Source organism: Notolepis coatsorum (assembly GCF_963971535.1).
Source record: "Notolepis coatsorum genome assembly, chromosome: 13".
Classification (NCBI taxonomy): domain Eukaryota; kingdom Metazoa; phylum Chordata; class Actinopteri; order Aulopiformes; family Paralepididae; genus Notolepis; species Notolepis coatsorum.
In genome coordinates, this window is record NC_140177.1 from 46,491,009 (window position 1) to 46,510,558 (window position 19,550).

Here is a 19,550-nt window from a genome sequence, read left to right on the forward strand (position 1 = left end):
TTTCAGGCTCACTCCCGAAGTAATTGATTAATGGGCCTTAGGAGGTACAATTCCTACTAAACTAACACAATATCTTTGCTGCAGGACATGTAACAGCAGTTTCCTGGCAAGCATATTGCTTACAGCATCATAAAACTATAATGAGATATGCCATTAAATAACACAGCAAAACAAAGTCTTAAATTGCCTTGTGGGGGCTCTTAAATTGAATGCTCTGGGGGTCTGAACCAAAGTCAAGCTACTAGATGTTTATGGCACTGTTCCAGTATGAATTTACATACACAGTATTAAACACAACCTCATAGATAGGACATGGGATTATAGTGTATAATTTTTAATATGGAATGAACTATAGCAAGGAAGGAATGCTGCCTTTCTGTTCACATTTGTGAGAAAGATGAACAGCAATGAGTGGGATGAAGGAGAGCGAGAGAAAAAGATCTTGTTCTTTGTAGCAGAATGTTTTACATCAAGCTTTTCCACAGATTCCTATACTATTCATCTTCAGATTCCCATGCATTTGTCACAAACAAGTGACAGGGTGGGAAGTTAAAGGGAAGCCACCACAAAACAACATTAGGCTAATTTGGTAGAACATGAATCGGCCACACAAATACTGTAGGCGTACAGCAAATTGACCTCAAACCCTGCCCTCTTTTCTTCATCCTCCAATCACAATCGCTTCCCTCGGACAAACGCGTCGACCTCTTCCCTCCAACACGTTTCTTAACACTTTGAGTGCCAGCCACGAGAAATCTCGTTAGTTCATGCCATGCGTTGAGTGCCAACCGACGAGAACCTCACGTTACCAGTGGGGATCTGTCTGAGCTCGAACAGGGAAAATACCGCCCCCTATCGTCTCTCCGGATGGTATTGCACCCCATTGAATTGGACTGAATGAAATGGATGGGAAAAAAAGAGTCCGGATTCCACATTTTACTTGTCAGGCATGTAATCCGAGCAGATCCCATTCATTGCCCACCATCAGAACAGCGTGGAATATGTCTTTCGACCACCCAGCGTTGGATCCAAAAAATATTTGGAATGGCGATCAGGAATTGGAATAATCTTTTTGGAGAACATCAGATCTGAGGTAAGGAATCTATTTTACCAGTCTTGGGATAATCAGAGCTATTTTCACCTATATATCAGCTTGCCCCATATGTGTGTGTGTGGCTGTGAGTGTGTGTGTGCTGATCAGGAAATAAGATAATCGATTTTTCAGCCCGCTTCTATAGCGTGCATAAGTACACATATACTATCGATAATCTAGCGTTTATTTGAAAACTATTCATAAATAGGCCAAAAAATGACAACGTGTTTTGTGTATTCCAGTAAAGCGCGATTCCTGCAGAATCTTTTTTTTTCTGAAAGTTTCAAAAAACGAGCGTTTTTCAAAATGGTATAAAACGGAAATGAACCAATTAAAAAAAATCCGTTTCGACAATGTTGACTGCAAACAAGTCTGATAAGCGACGGGCGTATTAGACACATAGCCATAATTTAAGATATAGTTTATGCGTTTGCAAATATGATCGCCCTCCATTGACTACAGCGTTGGCACTCAAGCGCCTATTTCTGGCACCCCCTGCTGGCACGGAAAGTGTTAAGGTAGAATTTGCAACAAACCTATCTCAAGCCTCACCCTTTGTTTGTCCGAGGGAAGCGACAGTCGTGATTGGAGGATCAAGAAAGGAGGTTGAGGTCGGTCAATTAGACAGCAGAGAATACCAAAAAAGAAAGAGAGCCTAATGTAAAAGGCTGATCTTCTCCCAGACACCAGCGCTTAAAGCAAACTTCACTTTTTGATCGATCTAATAGGATCCGTCATCATTTCCGTGCGCATTCATCAATATGATTAAACTCAAGAGTCGCTGCGATCTTTGTCCAATAATTCAGAATGACATTCATCTTCTTATCATCTTTCAAGGGTGGATAATACAAGTGTGTACAATTCATTAGCTTTGCCAGCGTCCCCTAAAACTGATTGAGCTTTATTTCGGCGATAGGACAGATCTGAGATTGTATGACATTCACAGGAAAGCATCATTGCTCTCAGAGCAGTCATGCCTCTTCTGTGGGCCTCTGCGCACACCATTTTAGCAGAAAATGTATTACTTTAACTATCTTTGCCTTGTGGTAGCTAGTCAATACCCAGAGAGGTTGAAGGGATATATTGTATTTAGTCATCAACTGAGACTTTGGATAAAGCTTTGTGAATGGCATCCTTCCAATCTCAATTGTATGAAAGATCACCAAACACACATACCTAATGCCTATTAACCACTGAACTGGCAATGGCCCAGCCCCTCTTGAGGACGATTTGCCCACCGGCGCAACACACCACTTTGGCGAACTCTAACGGCTCCTAGTAACAAGTCTTTCTACAACTCAAGTTCAGACCTATGTTACTCTATTTCATTAGCACTAAAAGTGAATTAGAATGTTGTCTTTCAAGAGACCAGGCTCATGCATGTGCTATAAGTAAGTATAAAGATCAGCTTTGCAAAAAAAAGTATGCAGTGCTCAAGTTCAATAAAAAAATTGCCACTTTTTTGGGCGCCAGCTCATTCACTGCCAGCTATTACCGTCATCCCTGTAGTCAATGCGCCAGCTTTCCATTGCCTATTTTCACTGTGCGTCATGATGTTTGCAGAGCTATATCTATATTCTATATTATAGCTATGGAGACAATACTATGGCTCATTTGACAGTCACTATCTCTTGTCCAACATGTAAAAAATTGTAAAGTTGTTCATGTATACGTTTGCGTGTTATCCCGTGGTGAATATTGTATAGTTTAAGAGTGATTCGGGCTAATTCCTGAAAAGCTGAGTTATGAAGCGCTATGTGAATTTTGCTAAAGTCGTTTGTGTTGCTCGCCTGGACACGTTTCTATTTCAAAATCAAAGGTATATAATAGGTATTATGTTTCATCATGAATGCATCAAAGGGGGGGGGGGGGGTCGTTTTCTCGTCAGCAACGGCATACGTTTTGGAGTACGTTACATATGATCGTTGCGATCGATGTGAAATCATTGTTGGATCAAAGTAGGATTGATGTCATATAGTCCTTACCTTTACTAGGAGGTATCCCAAAATTTATATTCCAATTGTCTGATCGCGATTTCCAGTATTGATGTCCATCGGGTCCCTGACATGAAACAGCACAAAATATGCATGAAGTGTGTTCCACGCGTTCCAAAGTGCTCGGAGGAAGCGATTCACTTGGCTTGGTCTAAATTCTCTGCCCGGACCATATACAATGTAACAGTGTGAAATAAGGTTTCAAATGGTAGGCGATACTGCCACCTAGCAGGATTTGGACGGTATTGCACTCTTGGGGTCTCAGAGTGAGTTCCAATGATACACCGATGTCCGTGAGACTGTATAGGATATTAAAATCGAAAAGGAAAACGGACCAAATAACGTATATAAACGTGATTGGCACTCAACGGTTGGCGAGCAAACACATATATATACGTTAATGGCACAGAAAGGGTTAAGAGGTTAAAGCGTCCCAGGTGAAAAAGGAACCAAAGATGAGACCAAAGATGCCTCCCACAAGTTTCTATCAAAAAGGGTTTAAGAGTTATGAAAAGGTGTGTGGCTGGCGGCTGGGTGGCGCAGAGGACATTGCGCTCATCACCAACGCAAGAGACACCGGGTTCGACTCCGGCTGTCGCCGTTGCCTCCGGCTTGGGCCAGCCGTCATACTAATTCAATTGTCAGAATTAGCGGGTGGAAGTCGATTGGTGGTAATCTGGACGTTGTGGACAGCGACTCCTACAGTTCGGTTGGGGAACGCCTGCACAGCAGAGACAGGAAATGGCAGGGGTAGTGTGAGCCTCCCACACGTTACACCTCGCCAATGAGAGTCCGCGCTGGCAGGTGAAAAGATGTGACAGGCTGCCTCCTCGTGTACCGGAGGGGACTATCCTCCCTACAACCGGCCAGTGGGGGGTATATGCGAGCAACGTTCAAGACAGGGGAGGGAAGAATTGGCACAATGGAATTGGGATGGGAGAAAAATAGAAAAAAGGAGAAAAAGTGGATAAAAAATAATTATAAAAGTGCGTGGCTAAAGTATAGGGGCAAGGCTAACCTACAACAATGAAAAAGGAAGAGTTCCTTTGTGCAGTGATGCCTCCCACAAGAGTGCACAACAAATGGTGCACAGGTTATGAAAGTGGGCGTGGCAAAGGTATGGGGGCGGTAAAATAAAATACCATTTTGAATTAAATAGGACCATGAGACAATTACAAGATAAAAACATAAAAATATGTCATATCACATTATAATTTAGGGTCCGATACTGTGCGTATGTACTCGTAAAGCTACTCTCATTAGTCTGTTACTACTACTCAGTGCTATCTTTGTTCAGGAAAACACAAAATTGAATGTTAAAATTTTTAATTTATATTGTTGTTGTATATTTAATTTGTTGCAGTCAGAATGTGAGGAAAATCTGAAGATAATAAAACATGTTAAACAAGTCATTGTTAGAAGAACTGTAATGGTATTATTACCGGTAAATACTCATATCGGCAAGTACCCAAATGTAAGTACACTGCACTTGGTCTGAAAATAAGTGCTATTGGGACATCCCGATTATAATTTGGGTAAAATGCATAAAATGCTTGCATAAGCTCTTACACAAGTTCAGTTCTCTTTGCAATAACAGCATACAAACCTCATTTGGATGTGAGAACTCAAGTTAACATTTTGTGTCTCCTCTTCGATTTTGAGCCATGAAGTTACCAAACAGGCGCAGTCGCGCAGACCATAAAAATTTACCCTGTGGCCCAAAATATTTCCAATTTGCCAATGCAAGACTCCTTTTTTTTTTTATAAATAAGAAAATATAGGTTATATCAAACATGCCTCCATGAAAACAGTTGAGGTGGACAAAAATAGACTTTATAGAAAAAGTTTATTTCCAACCCTGAAGAAAATAAAGGACTTCATTTCAACAGGTGAATGACGACGACAATGATCCAGGTATTGGTATTGTGTTTTTCTATTGTGTTTTTATGTTTTCCATCGAAGACCACTTTGGAAATAAGTGTTTTTAAGTAATGCTTTTAAATGCAATCCTCTGGAGTGCAGGGTCATGATACTTGAATGTTGTGTATGATACTGTGGTTTTCCTAATAAAATAAAATCTAAATCAAATCAGGTCTGTATTCAAACAAATCTCAAGGTGAGTGCGGCTAACAACTTATAACCTATCTCAAAACCCGCCCTCTTTTCTTGATCCTCCAGTCACAACTGTTGCTTCCCACAGACAAACGTGGTCATAGGGAAGCAACAGTTGTGATTGGAGGATCAAGAAAAGAGGGCAGGATTTTTAGATTGGTTCTTAACCACAAAATAAGGACCGACACATTTTCTGGACACAATTTCTGGATCAGAAAAATTACAGACACGCTTTTTGTAACAATTTATAAGCGACAGGATTGGAGAAAAAATATCTGATGAGGAGTTCTGGTGGCCTCGTTTTCTATATAAATAAATAAATGGTGGGGTTCGAGAGAGGGCTGGGCGATTAATCGAGTTTCAATTTCAATTGTGATTTTGGCTTCCCACTGTGGAGGAATTCCTTTGTCCTAACAATAGCTTGAATCTCACACCTAGAGAGCCAACCCCACCCTTCCTGATCAACAAGAGAGCTGGATTCCCTTCTCCACCTCAGCGTTCTCCTAGCTGGCCACTGGGAAACACAACAAAGCTAATTTAACCTACATGTACTTTGTACTATGCGTTTCACTATTAAACCTATATTGACCATCAGAGGACCATTGAACTTCAAAAAACCTGTGATGAAAACCAACCTGAAAATAATGTGTATCTCCTCTTACGGAGCCACCCTGTGGAATGGGCTAGAGCAGTGTTTCTCAACTGGTGGGTCGCGGATGGGTGTGTCATTTTATTTTTTAAATCTTTGGACTTTTTTCTTCTTCTCTTCACTACCTATCTTTGTGGAAGTGGCTTCTCAGCTCTGGTCCAGCTGAAGACAAAGCAGAGGAACAGATTGGACATTGAGCATGACCCGAGAGTTGCTTTGTCTACCATCACCCCAGACTTTGAGACTCTTGTCAGGAGCAAACAACATCCCCAGTTATCCCATTAGTTCCCTGGGATGTTAAGCTAAGAAGTCTGCTAAGCGCCGGTTACACCTTTCGTTTAATTTTCGTTTCATTGTCAGATGAGTTTCGCCGCAACGTAGCAGCCTCGAGTCACACTTTCGTTTTTGTCACCTGAGCACAGTGATGTAGTACACTGCCAAAGCAGTAGGTGGCAGTAGGTGGCGAACATGAAGGCAATTTCAACCAATCAGAACTTGAATGTGCCAATACACTTCCTGCAAAGAACATGTCAACAAGGCGGGCGCCTATGGGTGCCACCATCTTTGCCTATTTTACCCAATGCAGCAATTCTTTTTCAGCAAAGTCTAATAAAAGTGCAATAAACAAAACGGATACATTCACTGTGTAACCACCAAGAGCGGATAGTTTAGTCTAAAAAAAGATCGGTAGCTACAGTTAGCTGCATGCTAACGTCAATGGAATATGCCATTATAACAATATAGCATTGTGGCTAGAAGCTAACGTTAGCTCACGCTAGTTAGCCAGCACCAAACTGATGATATCGGAAGCTATCAGTAGTTAGATAACATTAGAGACAACGCTGTGTGTATTAAACAAAGGTGAATAGATGACTGGGCCATTTTGTTTAATGCTTGTTAAGTTGAAAGAGGAGCTTTGAGCTAACAGGGTCTGATAGCTAACGCTAGCTCATGTTAGCCAACCAATCGGTAATGCTAGCAGAATGAATGGATGTAAACTTTATTTAACATATTGCATAATGGGTACAATACGGCTCAATACAAACAAATGCAGACTGTTGTAGCTTGGACTGGGGTCCTTATAACAATAACTTGACAACACATGGTAGCTGCAGCTATTTGGGACAGCTCTGCTGTCACCGGAAGGGCACACAGATGGTATCTACTGCGCATGGACGACTGTTGTCGGCGAGTTTTTGGCGCTACTCCAAAACGCAAACACAATTTAGCGTTTCAGTAGGGGCCACAACGTATCCACCAAAAAACGCATTTCTGTGTAATAGGGACATCAAACGTGTTCAAAAACATATAAAAACGAGCACAAAAACACTGTGTGTAACAAGCACCTAAGAAGGATATATTATTTATTATTATTTTATTTCATTATGTTTTTAGCCCTAGTTGCACTTTTGTTGCAACCCCAGTTATCCCATTAGTTCCCCCAAACTTAGGTCTGTTATGTTAAGCTAAGAAGTCTGCTAAGAAGCATAATTATTTATTATTATTATTATTTCATTTCATTGGGTTTTTAGCCCTAGTTGCACTTTTGTTGCAACCCCAGTTATCCCATTAGTTCCCCCAAACTTAGGTCTGTTATGTTAAGCTAAGAAATCTGCTAAGCATATATTATTTATTATTATTTTATTTCATTGGGTTTTTAGCACAAGTTGCACTTTTGTTGAACTTTTTTGTGTTTATTTCATGTTTTTAACAGTGCATGAAAGATTGCGTATTACTGCAAAAAAAAATATATATTGAAATAAATCAGTGGTTAAAAAATTTGGGTCGCGACTTAACACTTTCAATGCCCAAAACGTGATAAGACGTTTTATCAGCCCAATGCCTGAATGCCCACAACGACAATTAGCGTTTTATTTTTTTATTAGCAATCTGAATTCATATTTCATCAACCAAGTCTCCCATTGGTATGCAGCCCCTGTAGGAGCTCAGATGTGGAAAAAACCGCCCCTTATCGTCTCCCAGATGGTAATGCACCCTTTTGGAATGGACTCAATGAAAATGGATGAGAAAAGAAAAATCCGGAATCCACATTTTACTTCTCAGGCATGTAACCCGAGCCGATCGGATTCATTGTGGAGCCTCAGAACAGCGTGGAATACATAATACAGTATGTAGCATTGGATATTTATATTTTCCTTGAAAACGAGGGATTTTCAAAATGCTATAAAACAAAAATGAACAGATAAAAAAACAATCTCGACAATGTTGACTGGAAAACGAGTCATTGATAAGCGACGGGCAGATTAGACACATAGCCATCATTTAAAACATAGATTAGGCGTTATTAACGCTAACATTGAGTGGATGATGGGCATTCAAGCGGTAAATCAAGATTAAGCTTGGGCTCTGAAAGTGTTAATGACTAAGGAAAATGTTGGGTCCAGAGGCTAGACCAGTTGAGAACCACTGGGCTAGAGTAGAGGATGAACTAAAATATTGTGAAAACATAAATCAATTCAAATCTAGACTAAAAAAAAATCTATTTTTGATAGGCACAGAAGGGAAGAAGAGCTTTAATTGCATATTAATAAAAATAAAAATAATAAAAAATACGTATGATACTGTATTGTACGCTATATCATATCACATTATATAATCATATTATAATTAATTTGTATATTATATTGAACTATATTTGCAGTATATACTCCTCTGTACATAAACGGCCAGCAGGTGGAGAGGGTAGACAGTTTCAAATTCCTCGGCATCACCATATGTGATAATTTAAAATGGGAAGTTAACACCAGCCTCATAATTAGCAAAGCCCACCAGAGGCTCCACTCCCTGCGCCAGCTTAAAAAGTTTGGTGTGTCCAGGGAGGCGATGCTCAGTTTTATAGAGCCACTGTGGAGAGTGTCCTTACCTTCTCAATGACTGTGTGGTACGGAAACACCACCGTCCATGATAGGGGACATTTAGAACGAACTGTACGCTGTACGCACAGCGTCAAAAATCATCGGCTGTGAGCTCCCCTCTGTGGCCTCCATTTATGCCACACAAATCCGGCGGAAAGGGGAAAAGGTGATCATCAGGGACCCTTCTCACCCTGCTTACGACCTCTTTAACCCCCTTCCCTCTGGCAGAAGACTCCAAAGTCTCAGGTGCAGCGCAGGACATCCCGTTTTAAAAACAGTACATATCCCGAGGCTGTCCATCACCTGAACTCAAGTACAAATGTACAGGCACTTTGCACAACAAGGGCTAGCACCAGCCAACATGCACTTTAAGGCAATATGCACTTTAAAACTGGAACACTGAGCAATTTATTTTAGGTACTGTAGCATTTTTAATTTTTAATTGTTTGTGTAAAACTTTTTATTGTGGAGTTTGTATTCTTGTGTTTTTATTAGAGCTGGGCATAGATAATTTTTTTTAATCTAGATTAATCTACCTGCAATCCTGGAATTAATCTAGATGAATCTAGATTAAAATGGCTCAAAAAAGGGAAAAGAAAAAAAAGTCTGCCAAAGGTGTTCAAAATAGGTGTGTTCTACCCAAATAATGACCAGAGGAGGAGATTTATCCTCTCCTCTTCATCTGAGGAGTCACTAGCTGTTCTATCTCCTTGTTCAACAGCATGAACATGTCTCTTCTTTTTGTAATTTCCAGTGTTTCTTTTAAAACCAGATTTATCGTAATTTTCTGTGCCCTTCCTTTGATGCCATTAACATTGTTACACTGATATTGACAGCTCTCTCCAGTGTCAAATCACTCTCTGTCAGTAGTTTCTTCTGTGAACCTTCATTTCTTAATCCACACACAAACCTGTCTCTCAATGTGTCTTTTAGTGAATCTCTAAATTCACAATGCTGCTGACTGGTTGCTCACACACAGACTGCTGCAGAAGCATGTTTCTCAACAAATTCAGTGCAAGCTCAGTGTAACAGTTCCATGAATGAATGAATGAATGAATGAATGAATGAAAACGTTATTTAACAGATTGCAGAATGGGTACAATACAGTACGGCTCAATACATACAATTGTTAAGGGGATGCAGACCAGAGAAAGACGTTTGTCTTGTTTACATCAGGGTCCCCCATTTTCATTTATTTGCTCCACATTGTCATTAGCCCCTTTCGTGACTGTGATGCACTGAGTGAATCCACAGTCACTTGCTCCTCAATAGGAAACCAACCTAGATTTACCATGAAGGACTGGTTCTGGCCGAACCGTTCGTTATACAAGAATCACAGAGAAATTACAAAGGTACTCACAGTTGCACGAGGATTTCGGACAGAGATAAGGGATGGTGCGCATGCGCTGTGATCACCCAACGGCGGAAATAATGCCGTTTTGAGCAGTTTATAAAAATTATTTAAAATGTTTATTAGCAACGTAGAGCTTTCAAACCATCCCGTATCTCTGTCCGAAACCCTTGTGCAACTGTGAGCACCTTTGAAACGTCTCTGTGATTCTTGTATAACGAATGGTTCAGCCAGAACCAGTCCTTCATGGTAAATCTAGGTTAGTTTCCTATTGAGGAGCAAGTGACTGTGGATTCACTCCGTGCATCACAGTCACGAAAGGGGCTACATTGTCATCAAACGGTCCAATATTTCCAATAACCCAAGCCATTTCTGTTGTAAACACTCACGATAGTCCAGTCGATCCTTCCTTTAGTGTGTAAAGTGGATTTCCTCCTCTTGTAGATGTTTCCCAGTGCCGCCCGAGTAACGTGAGCTAACATGCTAACTCGCTAACGTTAATAATGTAAACAAGGCTTGCAACGGACTTCTTTTTTCTTGCATTGCGCAGATTCAGACGTCCTCATCGCCGAATTGTGTTATATCCTCACCTGTATAACAATGATTACCGGACCACTACTTTAGTTTAACACATTATTCTGACTACAGCTCCGGTAGTGCAATCACTTCCTGGTACCACAGCTGGGAACTACGGCAAGTATTTAAGGACAATACAGACCCAACGTTGAGAAAAAGATTAACGGCGTCAATTATATTATCGCGCGATACTAGTCTTGCGATAACGCAGCACGTTAACGCCGTTAACGGCCCAGCTCTAGTTTTTATACTGTATGTTTTTAACATTGTCTGTACTGTATGTGGCACCAAGACAAATCCCAATCAACCGTGTTGAAATGGCAATAAAGTTTCTATCTATCTATCTATCTATTATGGTACTATATTATATTGTATATATCATGTACTATATATCTCACATCACATTATATATGTGCTGTATACACTATTATGTACTATATACTATTATATATGCTATTGTATACTGCAGGCAATGTTCCCCCTAAGGTGCGCCCGTGCGCGCGCGCGCACATGGCCAAATGCTCCCGCGCACATCTGAAATCTGTCGCGCAGAGAAACGTTTGTGTAAAAAAAAAAAAAAAAAAGACGTTTGTTTGGATGCACGTAATTTACATGTTCTGGGTTGGCTAGCTCTTGGATACGATCCAACCTATTGCGTGGCACCACAGAGAGACGTTTTAGTATCGGCGTCTGTGATTTGCCTAAACGTTTGGCCCTTCCTGAATCTGCAGCAGCCGACGCGGAAGTGAAAGCGTTTTAGGGAAAATATACACGCGGACGGGCGAGACGCGACGACAGGAATAAGTTGCAAAAGAACAGATCTGACAGCCAGCAAGTGAAAGTGCTCATTGACAATGTACTACTCGGCATACAAATGAACGCATCAATGCTGTCTGTTCAACAGATCTATGATCATGTGGCAAAATATGTGAGTATAAGATAAGATAAGATAAGATATTCCTTTATTGATCCCCTTGGGGAAATTCAGGCATCATAGCAGCATGGGGGGGGGGGGGAGGGGGGGAGGGGTACAGGTAGTAAAACAACACAGTATACAGGTAGTATCCCAGAACACTGGCGGAGCAAGAACTATGCCTTTGAGTTTGTGAAGTCAATCAGTGCAATTGTAAAGAATGAGACTATGTGCAATATTCGAAATGCCCCGTTTCATACTTTGATAGTAGATGAGAGCACAGACATCACAGTGTACAAAATGCTAGTTCTGTATATAAAATACAGGGAGGAAAATGATGTCAACTACAAAACTGAGTTTGGTGGCATGATGCATCATTCAGTTAATTAACGTCATGCACTGCTCCAGCTATTGTTGAGGCCATCACGCAGTTTTATTCCAAACATGAATTAGACATGCAGAGAATGGTGATGCTGACCTCTGATGGTGCCTCAGTAATGCACTTTAGGGAGTGCAATTAACACTCCCAAATAGTAAAAATGTTACTCTGAGCAGTGTTATTTGTCTAATCCCCTTAGTGTTAATTTAACTCTATTTTTGAGTTAAAGAAGGAACTGGCATAGTGTTAAATGTTTAACTATTTTACAAGTGGATTTTTATATTGGAGCTATATAAACCCTGAAAAAGAGTTGAAAGTAACTCTGGGAGTTAATTCAACACTGGTCTGTGTCACTGCTGCAGACAGTCATTCTAGTATGTAGTGGCCAGCATCCTCTTCTATGCTGGGGGGGCTACATCAACTCAAGGGACACCAACAAACTGAATAAGCTGAGCTCTGTGGTGGGAGTCGAGCTGGTCAGACTAGAGGTGATGGCAGAGAGGGGGATGAGAAGGAAGCTGGCTGCTATCCTGGAGAATCCCTCCCACCCCCTCTACGACCTAGTCAAGAGGATAACCAGTAGGATAACATTGATGTGTGCAGTCACTGCAGTGAGTTTGGTGACACTACACTCTATAAGAGTGAAGATTAATGTTTTTTCCTATACAAAATCCCCAGATTTTGGAAAGAGGAGTAAACAAGTGACTCTTTTCTGATGTGCAGTGTTCTGATGTGCAGTGTGCACACAGACTAACAGAAAGGACTAAGTAAGAGCTGCCTAAGACCAGACCAGAGGAGAAGAGCTGCCTTTGGATTATTTTATTTATTATCTTTTTTGAGGAACAGAGGAGTAAACAAGTGACTCTTTTCTGATGTGCAGTGTTCTGATGTGCAGGTGTTCTGATGTGCAGGTGTTCTGATGTGCAGTGTTCTGATGTGCAGTGTTCTGATGTGCAGTGTTCTGATGTGCAGTGTTCTGATGTGCAGGTGTTTTGATGTGCAGGTGTTCTGATGTGCAGGTGTTCTGATGTGCAGTGTTCTGATGTGCAGGTGTTCTGATGTGCAGTGTTCTCATGTGCAGTGTTCTGATGTGCAGTGTTCTGATGTGCAGGTGTTCTGATGTGCAGGTGTTCTGATGTGCAGGTGTTCTGATGTGCAGTGTTCTGATGTGCAGTGTTCTCATGTGCAGTGTTCTCATGTGCAGTGTTCTCATGTGCAGTGTTCTGATGTGCAGTGTTCTCATGTGCAGTGTTCTGATGTGCAGTGTTCTGATGTGCAGGTGTTCTTATTTGCAGTGTGCACACAGACTAACAGAAAGGACTAAGTAAGAGCTAAGACCAGACCAGAGGAGTCTGGAAACAAGTGACTTTCTTTTAATGATGTGTATCTGAATAACAGAAAGGAGGAATGAAGCAGAGGGGAAGGTGAGAGGTTTAGAGGACGAGAGGGAGGGAGAGAGAGAAGAGGGAGGGAGGACGTTGCTCTGTATCGTCAATGGTCAAATACATATTTTGTGTATTTCTGTGTATCAGCAAAATGTGTAGATTTTTATGTTGGATATTAAGGTAAATACAAACCGCCGCTTATCAACCAACCGGTTAATCGGAAGGTGACGTATGTTGCTCAGTAGTTGCTGATGTCTGCTCAGGAGGTTTGAGTGTTTGCTCAGACCGAAAAAAAATTTGAGGGAACATTGACTGCAGGTATACTATACTGTAATGTGTACCCTATGTGTGTACTGTAATGTGTACTGTATGTACCGGTATCTACTATGTATGTATGTAAATAAAAAATTAAACGTAAGTCTTCAGGGGTAGGGCCCGACAAGCCTAGTGCTTCTCCCTAGCCCTTTTCGGACAATTGGACAATGCTGCAATAGCAGCTGGTAAAACTTGTGATTTATGGAATGACCGTTGTTATGTGTCCAAAGCCTGAAATAAAAAATAACTGAACTGAACTGAACCATGAAGATCCATCCACGATCATAATTGAGTCCGGTTCCACCACACCACGACCACGATCGTGAAAACAAGATAATCGAGATAAAACTTGTATTGTGCCGCATGCCATGTTGCTCTCATGTTGTCTTGAATACAGCGCACCCTTCCTTCACAGCGGTGCGTTCTGCCCCTCTCCCCAAGCCCACACAGTAGTTTCAGCTTGTATTGAGAGGGAAGAGGCGCATTTCTCCAGTTATTTTAAAATGTCTTTGGTAACTTGTAGAAGATGACACAAGGCAGCCTTTGGTCAAGAAGAAAAGTAAAAACAAATTCAGTCATCATCATATGATGTTCTCAAATCATTGTGTAATCATGTTTAATAATCATGATTTCAATATCAATCAAAATAGAGATTATGATTTTTGCCATAATCGAGTAGCTATAGTTTGATAGGTCAATTATTTTTGTAATGGAGTTTCACATGCCTTGGTTTTCTATCTGTTTTCTATCTTTGAGGAAGGTTCTTTGGATTTAGTGACCCTCCCAATGAGACCCTTCTAATCGCCGTGATACCTTCTAAACTCTTCATTCCCCCCCCCCCCAATATAATCACATGCCTTTAGGCCTGGTTGGTAGACGTCCTGCCTGGTACCCTTACCTTTCCTCTCCTCCCGTTGCCTCCGTCCTGGTCCTCCCACTGCCAGTCCACTCCCCGCACCACCCGGCCACCGGTGAAGATCCCTCTGGCCGTGATCTTCTTCGACTTCCGCCGAGACTCCAACAGGACTCTGTACAAAAGAAGTAACTTTGAATTACTTAGGTGATACATGAGAAATAAATATGGCATGTGCAACTGAATAACTTCCATTTCCAAATGTGTGATTTGACATAATAAGGGCTGCACGATTAATCGATTTTTAATCGAAATCGCGATTTGGAATGATGCAATTATCAAACCAAAAAAAAAAAAAAAAAAACGCAAATATTTTTTTTTAACCAGGAAGTCCCATTGAGATACAAGATCGGTTTGGAAGAGGGAGGTAAGGGGTTTTAGATTGTGTGTTGTGAAGTTTAGACTTCAGAGAGGGAGAGTAAAGTACAGAAAAAAAGGTACCGTTGGATACCGGTATCGATTCCCAGGTAAAAAGAAACATTTTAAGGCTCGGTGTCCCGAAAAGACCCACGCGTAGGCCAGATGCAAGCCGCATTTTACAATAAACCTCTGGGGCTGCTTATTATTTTTTAAAATTATAATCGCAAATTTAATCGCAATCGCAATATCTGTCAGAAAAATCGCAATTAGATTATTTCCCAAAATCGTGCAGCCCTAACGTAGGTTCACTGGCATTAACAAAGACAAAGTATTTGGTCACAGGCCTGTCACAGGCTGGGTCCCCAAGAGCAATTAGTGAAGTTACTTTGGGTGGTGGTCTGAAAGAGTTTAAGAAACCTGATTTCCAAGTATCCCATCGCCACTGAATTGTGAATAATGAAAGGGCAAGTGGTCTGCTGGGACAGTTGTGTGAGAGTGGTGAATCTGGAAGGCAGCTGTGACGGGGTGTATCCATCTATCGGTTGGACGGAGGAAGGTGCTACTGGGGAAATAATAACAGGCTTGTTTAATAGACCATGGGAGAACAAGACGAGGCCAAGCGTAGGAGATTCTGGGGAACCCGCTGAAAACTAGGGGTGGGAATCACCAGAGATCCCACGATACGATATTATCACAATACTAGAATCACAATATTGTAATATCTCGATAGTCATATGTTGCGATATATATATTTTTTTACCCTTTTTCAACTGCAAATTATGTCCCCAACGGAAAACATTGTTAACATCTACAATGAAAAAAATATATATATTGTTCACCTCATTCTTATTGCAGTATTTTATTTATTTATAAATTTTTATAGATAAATATTGATATTGTATCGATATAATATCGGCACACAAAATACCACGATATATCGCAATTTTTCCCCCACCCCTATACTGAAAACTGGTGATGTTTTTCACTGTGGTGAGGAAAAGTAATAAGTCTGTAAACATTAGCACTATGTGATGACATAGCCAATGCCATTTGACCCCTTACAAAGAAGTATCATGGTATTCCTCTGATACTGTCGTTAGCCAAATGCTATGTACACCTTGGGTGTGGGTGGGGTGGAATACTGTGTTTTACGTGGGTGGTTCTCAACGTGGGGTCCCCAGAATTTGTGGGTATTTTAATTTCACTATCGAAGTTAGCTAGTTCTAGTGCTACCCCTTTGTACATTGTGGCTGTGTCTGACAAAAGTTAACAATAAATAATGCTATTAGGAATACATTTGCCTCCTGCGTGAACTGTGCATAGCTGAATAGACTGTATTTTAACGTCGGTCATATGGTGGTACTTGGAGATCCAGCTACGTTCTCAGGTGGTACTTGGGAGTAAAAAGGTTGAGAACCACTGGTCTATTCCATCTTACTATTTTTATTATTGTCCATTTAAAACTGAATCAAACCATAAACAAGTTCCAGATTTTTTCCAATATTTTAAGGCGTACACATTAAGACCATTGACAATATGGTTTGATCCCCAAGCATTAGTATCCTGGAGAAAATTGGAAGAAAACATAGTATCCCCACATAGACTGAAGGACATAGCACACACTAAACTACCAATCAAGCACTGTGAGCGGAAATTTGGCCCCATAATTACCCATGCGATCCGGATATGGCGTGAAACACAAAAAAAATATCCTAACCCACAAAAATGGCACAATCACACTCCCTTATTCAATAACAATGCACTCTTAATTGAAAAACGTCCTATAAGATTCCCTATATGGGAAGAGCAAGGCATACACTCATTAGGGGATGTTTTTAACAACCAGGGTTTTTGTAGTTATGGAGAAATATGCACAAAATGTAATCTCACCGAGTCCACATGGCTTTTTTACATACAGTTACAGATATGTTTGAAGTCTCACGGTGTTCCATTAGACATACCAGTTGAACACCACAGATACCACAAATTCTTCTATGAAAGAGAGACATCGAGAGGTTTTGTATCAGGTTTTTATTATCAATTACTAACGTCCTCGTATGAAACCCTCCAACTAGACTCTGTCTGGAGGAGGGATATACCAGACCTGGAAAGTGACTTTGATTGGCAAGGAGCATGGGCAAATGTCCGTCTTACATCAAGGAACCCGGACCATCAACAAATCAATCTTAACTATATTCACAGGACATACTTGACTCCTATAAGACTGAACAGAATGGGTCTCAAACAAGACTCAAAATGCTCCCAATGTACAAATGGAGACGAAGGAACATTTATGCACATGTATTGGGACTGCCCACCAGTTAAGGCATTCTGGAAAGATGTGACCCATCAATTATCAAAACTCGTATCTTGGAATATACCAGTACACCCCTCTGTATTACTATTGAATGATGTTTTTGAGTTTGCAGTAAATCCACAGCTAAAGAGATTGGTTCTATCGGGTATCACAGTAGCTAAAAAACTGATCGCATCACGCTGGTTTCAACCGGAAAAAAGGTAAAAAAAACCCATAAACAAGGTGGCCTGTTGGGATGTTAGATCCTAATGTGAAAAACTGTGATTTTATATGTCTGCACTTTATGTGCTCATTTTATGCCTGTTTTTTCTGTTGTGAAGCACTTTGAGCTGCAGTTTCTGTATGAAAGGTGCTATACAAAGAAAGTGTATTATTATTATTATTCCATTCACTAGAAGTAAACTAATTGAGATAATGTATACAAATTACTATTCATTGGTTTCGCACTACATTATAGACCGTTATGACTCAGAAGGAGCTTCTATCCCCAGGCCATCAGGATGCTCAATGACAATAACACGATGTAACAACCATTAAATACACTCACAGCACACTGAGCACACACATCCACACGTACACACTCACTTTAAATAAACAACTCACCGTAGCACCCACTTTAACACTTTATATTTATTGGTAAAGAGATTTGCACTACAACTCATACCTCATTGCACCTTACCCTAAGTTGTACCTCATCCCATTTCTGCATTGTACTGTATATTGTATTGTAACTCAGTTACTATTTCTCTACTCTGCATTGTATCTTGTATATATGTATATTGAACACCTTTGTTTTGTTTACACTTGTTTACGTACTTGACTTTCTATTTTATACTTATTTTATACTATTTTATACTTATCTATTTTTATTTAGCACACTCTCAGGAGCATAACAGAAAGAAGCATTTCATATAAAAGTATTCTGTATTTCTGTATGACAACTAATAAAGAAACTTGAACTTGAACTAAATCTTCTGACGGGGATCCCTGAGACAACATCTTATCGAATGGGGGTACGCAGCCTAATTATTAATTTAGGGGTTCCTCGACACCAAAATGGTTGACAACCACTGTTCTAAGGTATAGCCTACTATAGTATAAATTATTTTACAATACCATTGTGTTCTTATACTACTGTCGTCAATGTTTAATTAGATTTCTTATCTATCTATCCATCCATTCATCCAGACCCAATACAGAATTTGTGATGGAAATTGAACGAGGACAGACATTCTTTAATTCAAACTGCACCATTAACTATAGGAAGAGATCAAGCACATCAGATCAGTGTAATTTGAACAGCAAAACAAACTGTGGCAAAGGACAAATATGACATGATATTTTGGGCACATTCTTCATCCCTATCAACATCATCAAGCCATAAAGTATTTATCCAGAAGCGATGTTGACGAAATTGGGGGAAATTAAACTCTCAGGTTAAGTGTTAAAGCTGCACTAACATTTACATATTTACAATAAATATTTTTTAGAAATACATCTTATGTCAACATAAATCAAAACTAAATTATATTGACACTGAGTAAATATATCAAATATTATACAATAGGGGTGTAACGGTACACAAAAACCACGGTACGGTACGTACCTCGGTTTTGAAGTCAGGTTCGGTACGGGTTTTCGGTACAGTGGGGGATAGTTTGGCTTTCCATGTTCCACTCAGGGGTGATGTAGTGTGCAGTAACTAATTGTACTTGTAGGGCTGTCAACGAATATTCTATATTGAAATTAATAATCGACTTGTATTTTTTTTTTTTAAATTACAATAATTATATTAGATTGTGAAAAAAACAGCCCCCGGTGGGCGATCGTTAGTGGTTAACATACCTTTGTATTAGTTCGGTACACTACACAGCCGTTCGGTACGGTACGGTACGGTACACACTGAAACGGTTCCGTTCGGTACGGATACGCGTACCTTTACACCCCTATTATACAAGTGTTGTAACATGGTTAATAGCAATCTAGAATCTAATCTATCAAATTGACATAATCGTAATGAATCAGGAATTGATTTCAAATCAAACCGTGACCCCAAGAATCTAAATCATTTTCACATTTTTCTCTCACCAAACCTACATAGTGCATCTTTAAAATTCTAAAAGAAAGTCTGTTCAAAGAGCATAACGATTTGGACAAAAAGAAATAGGGGCGACAGTGGATCGGGAGGTAGTTTAAGTTTAAGTTTATTTGGATCCCCTATTCTTCCTGGGGTCCATAACACGTAAAATACAATTACAGACTTTATACACCTGTAAACATGTTGTGACCTGTGCATTTACCATGTGGAGAAATAAAA

At 40.2% G+C, this 19,550-nt stretch overlaps 1 protein-coding gene across 4 annotated transcripts in view; it reads right to left on the reverse strand.

Moving 5' to 3' along the window:
* mib1 (MIB E3 ubiquitin protein ligase 1) overlaps positions 1–19,550 on the reverse strand; it is a 185,627-nt gene that overhangs the window by 122,154 nt on the left and 43,923 nt on the right. For all 4 annotated transcript variants that reach the window (XM_084326843.1, XM_084326842.1, XM_084326841.1 and 1 more), the window contains exon 3: positions 14,542–14,671. In XM_084326843.1, coding sequence (XP_084182969.1) covers positions 14,542–14,671 — 130 coding nt within the window. The remainder of the gene's footprint in view (positions 1–14,541; positions 14,672–19,550) is intronic.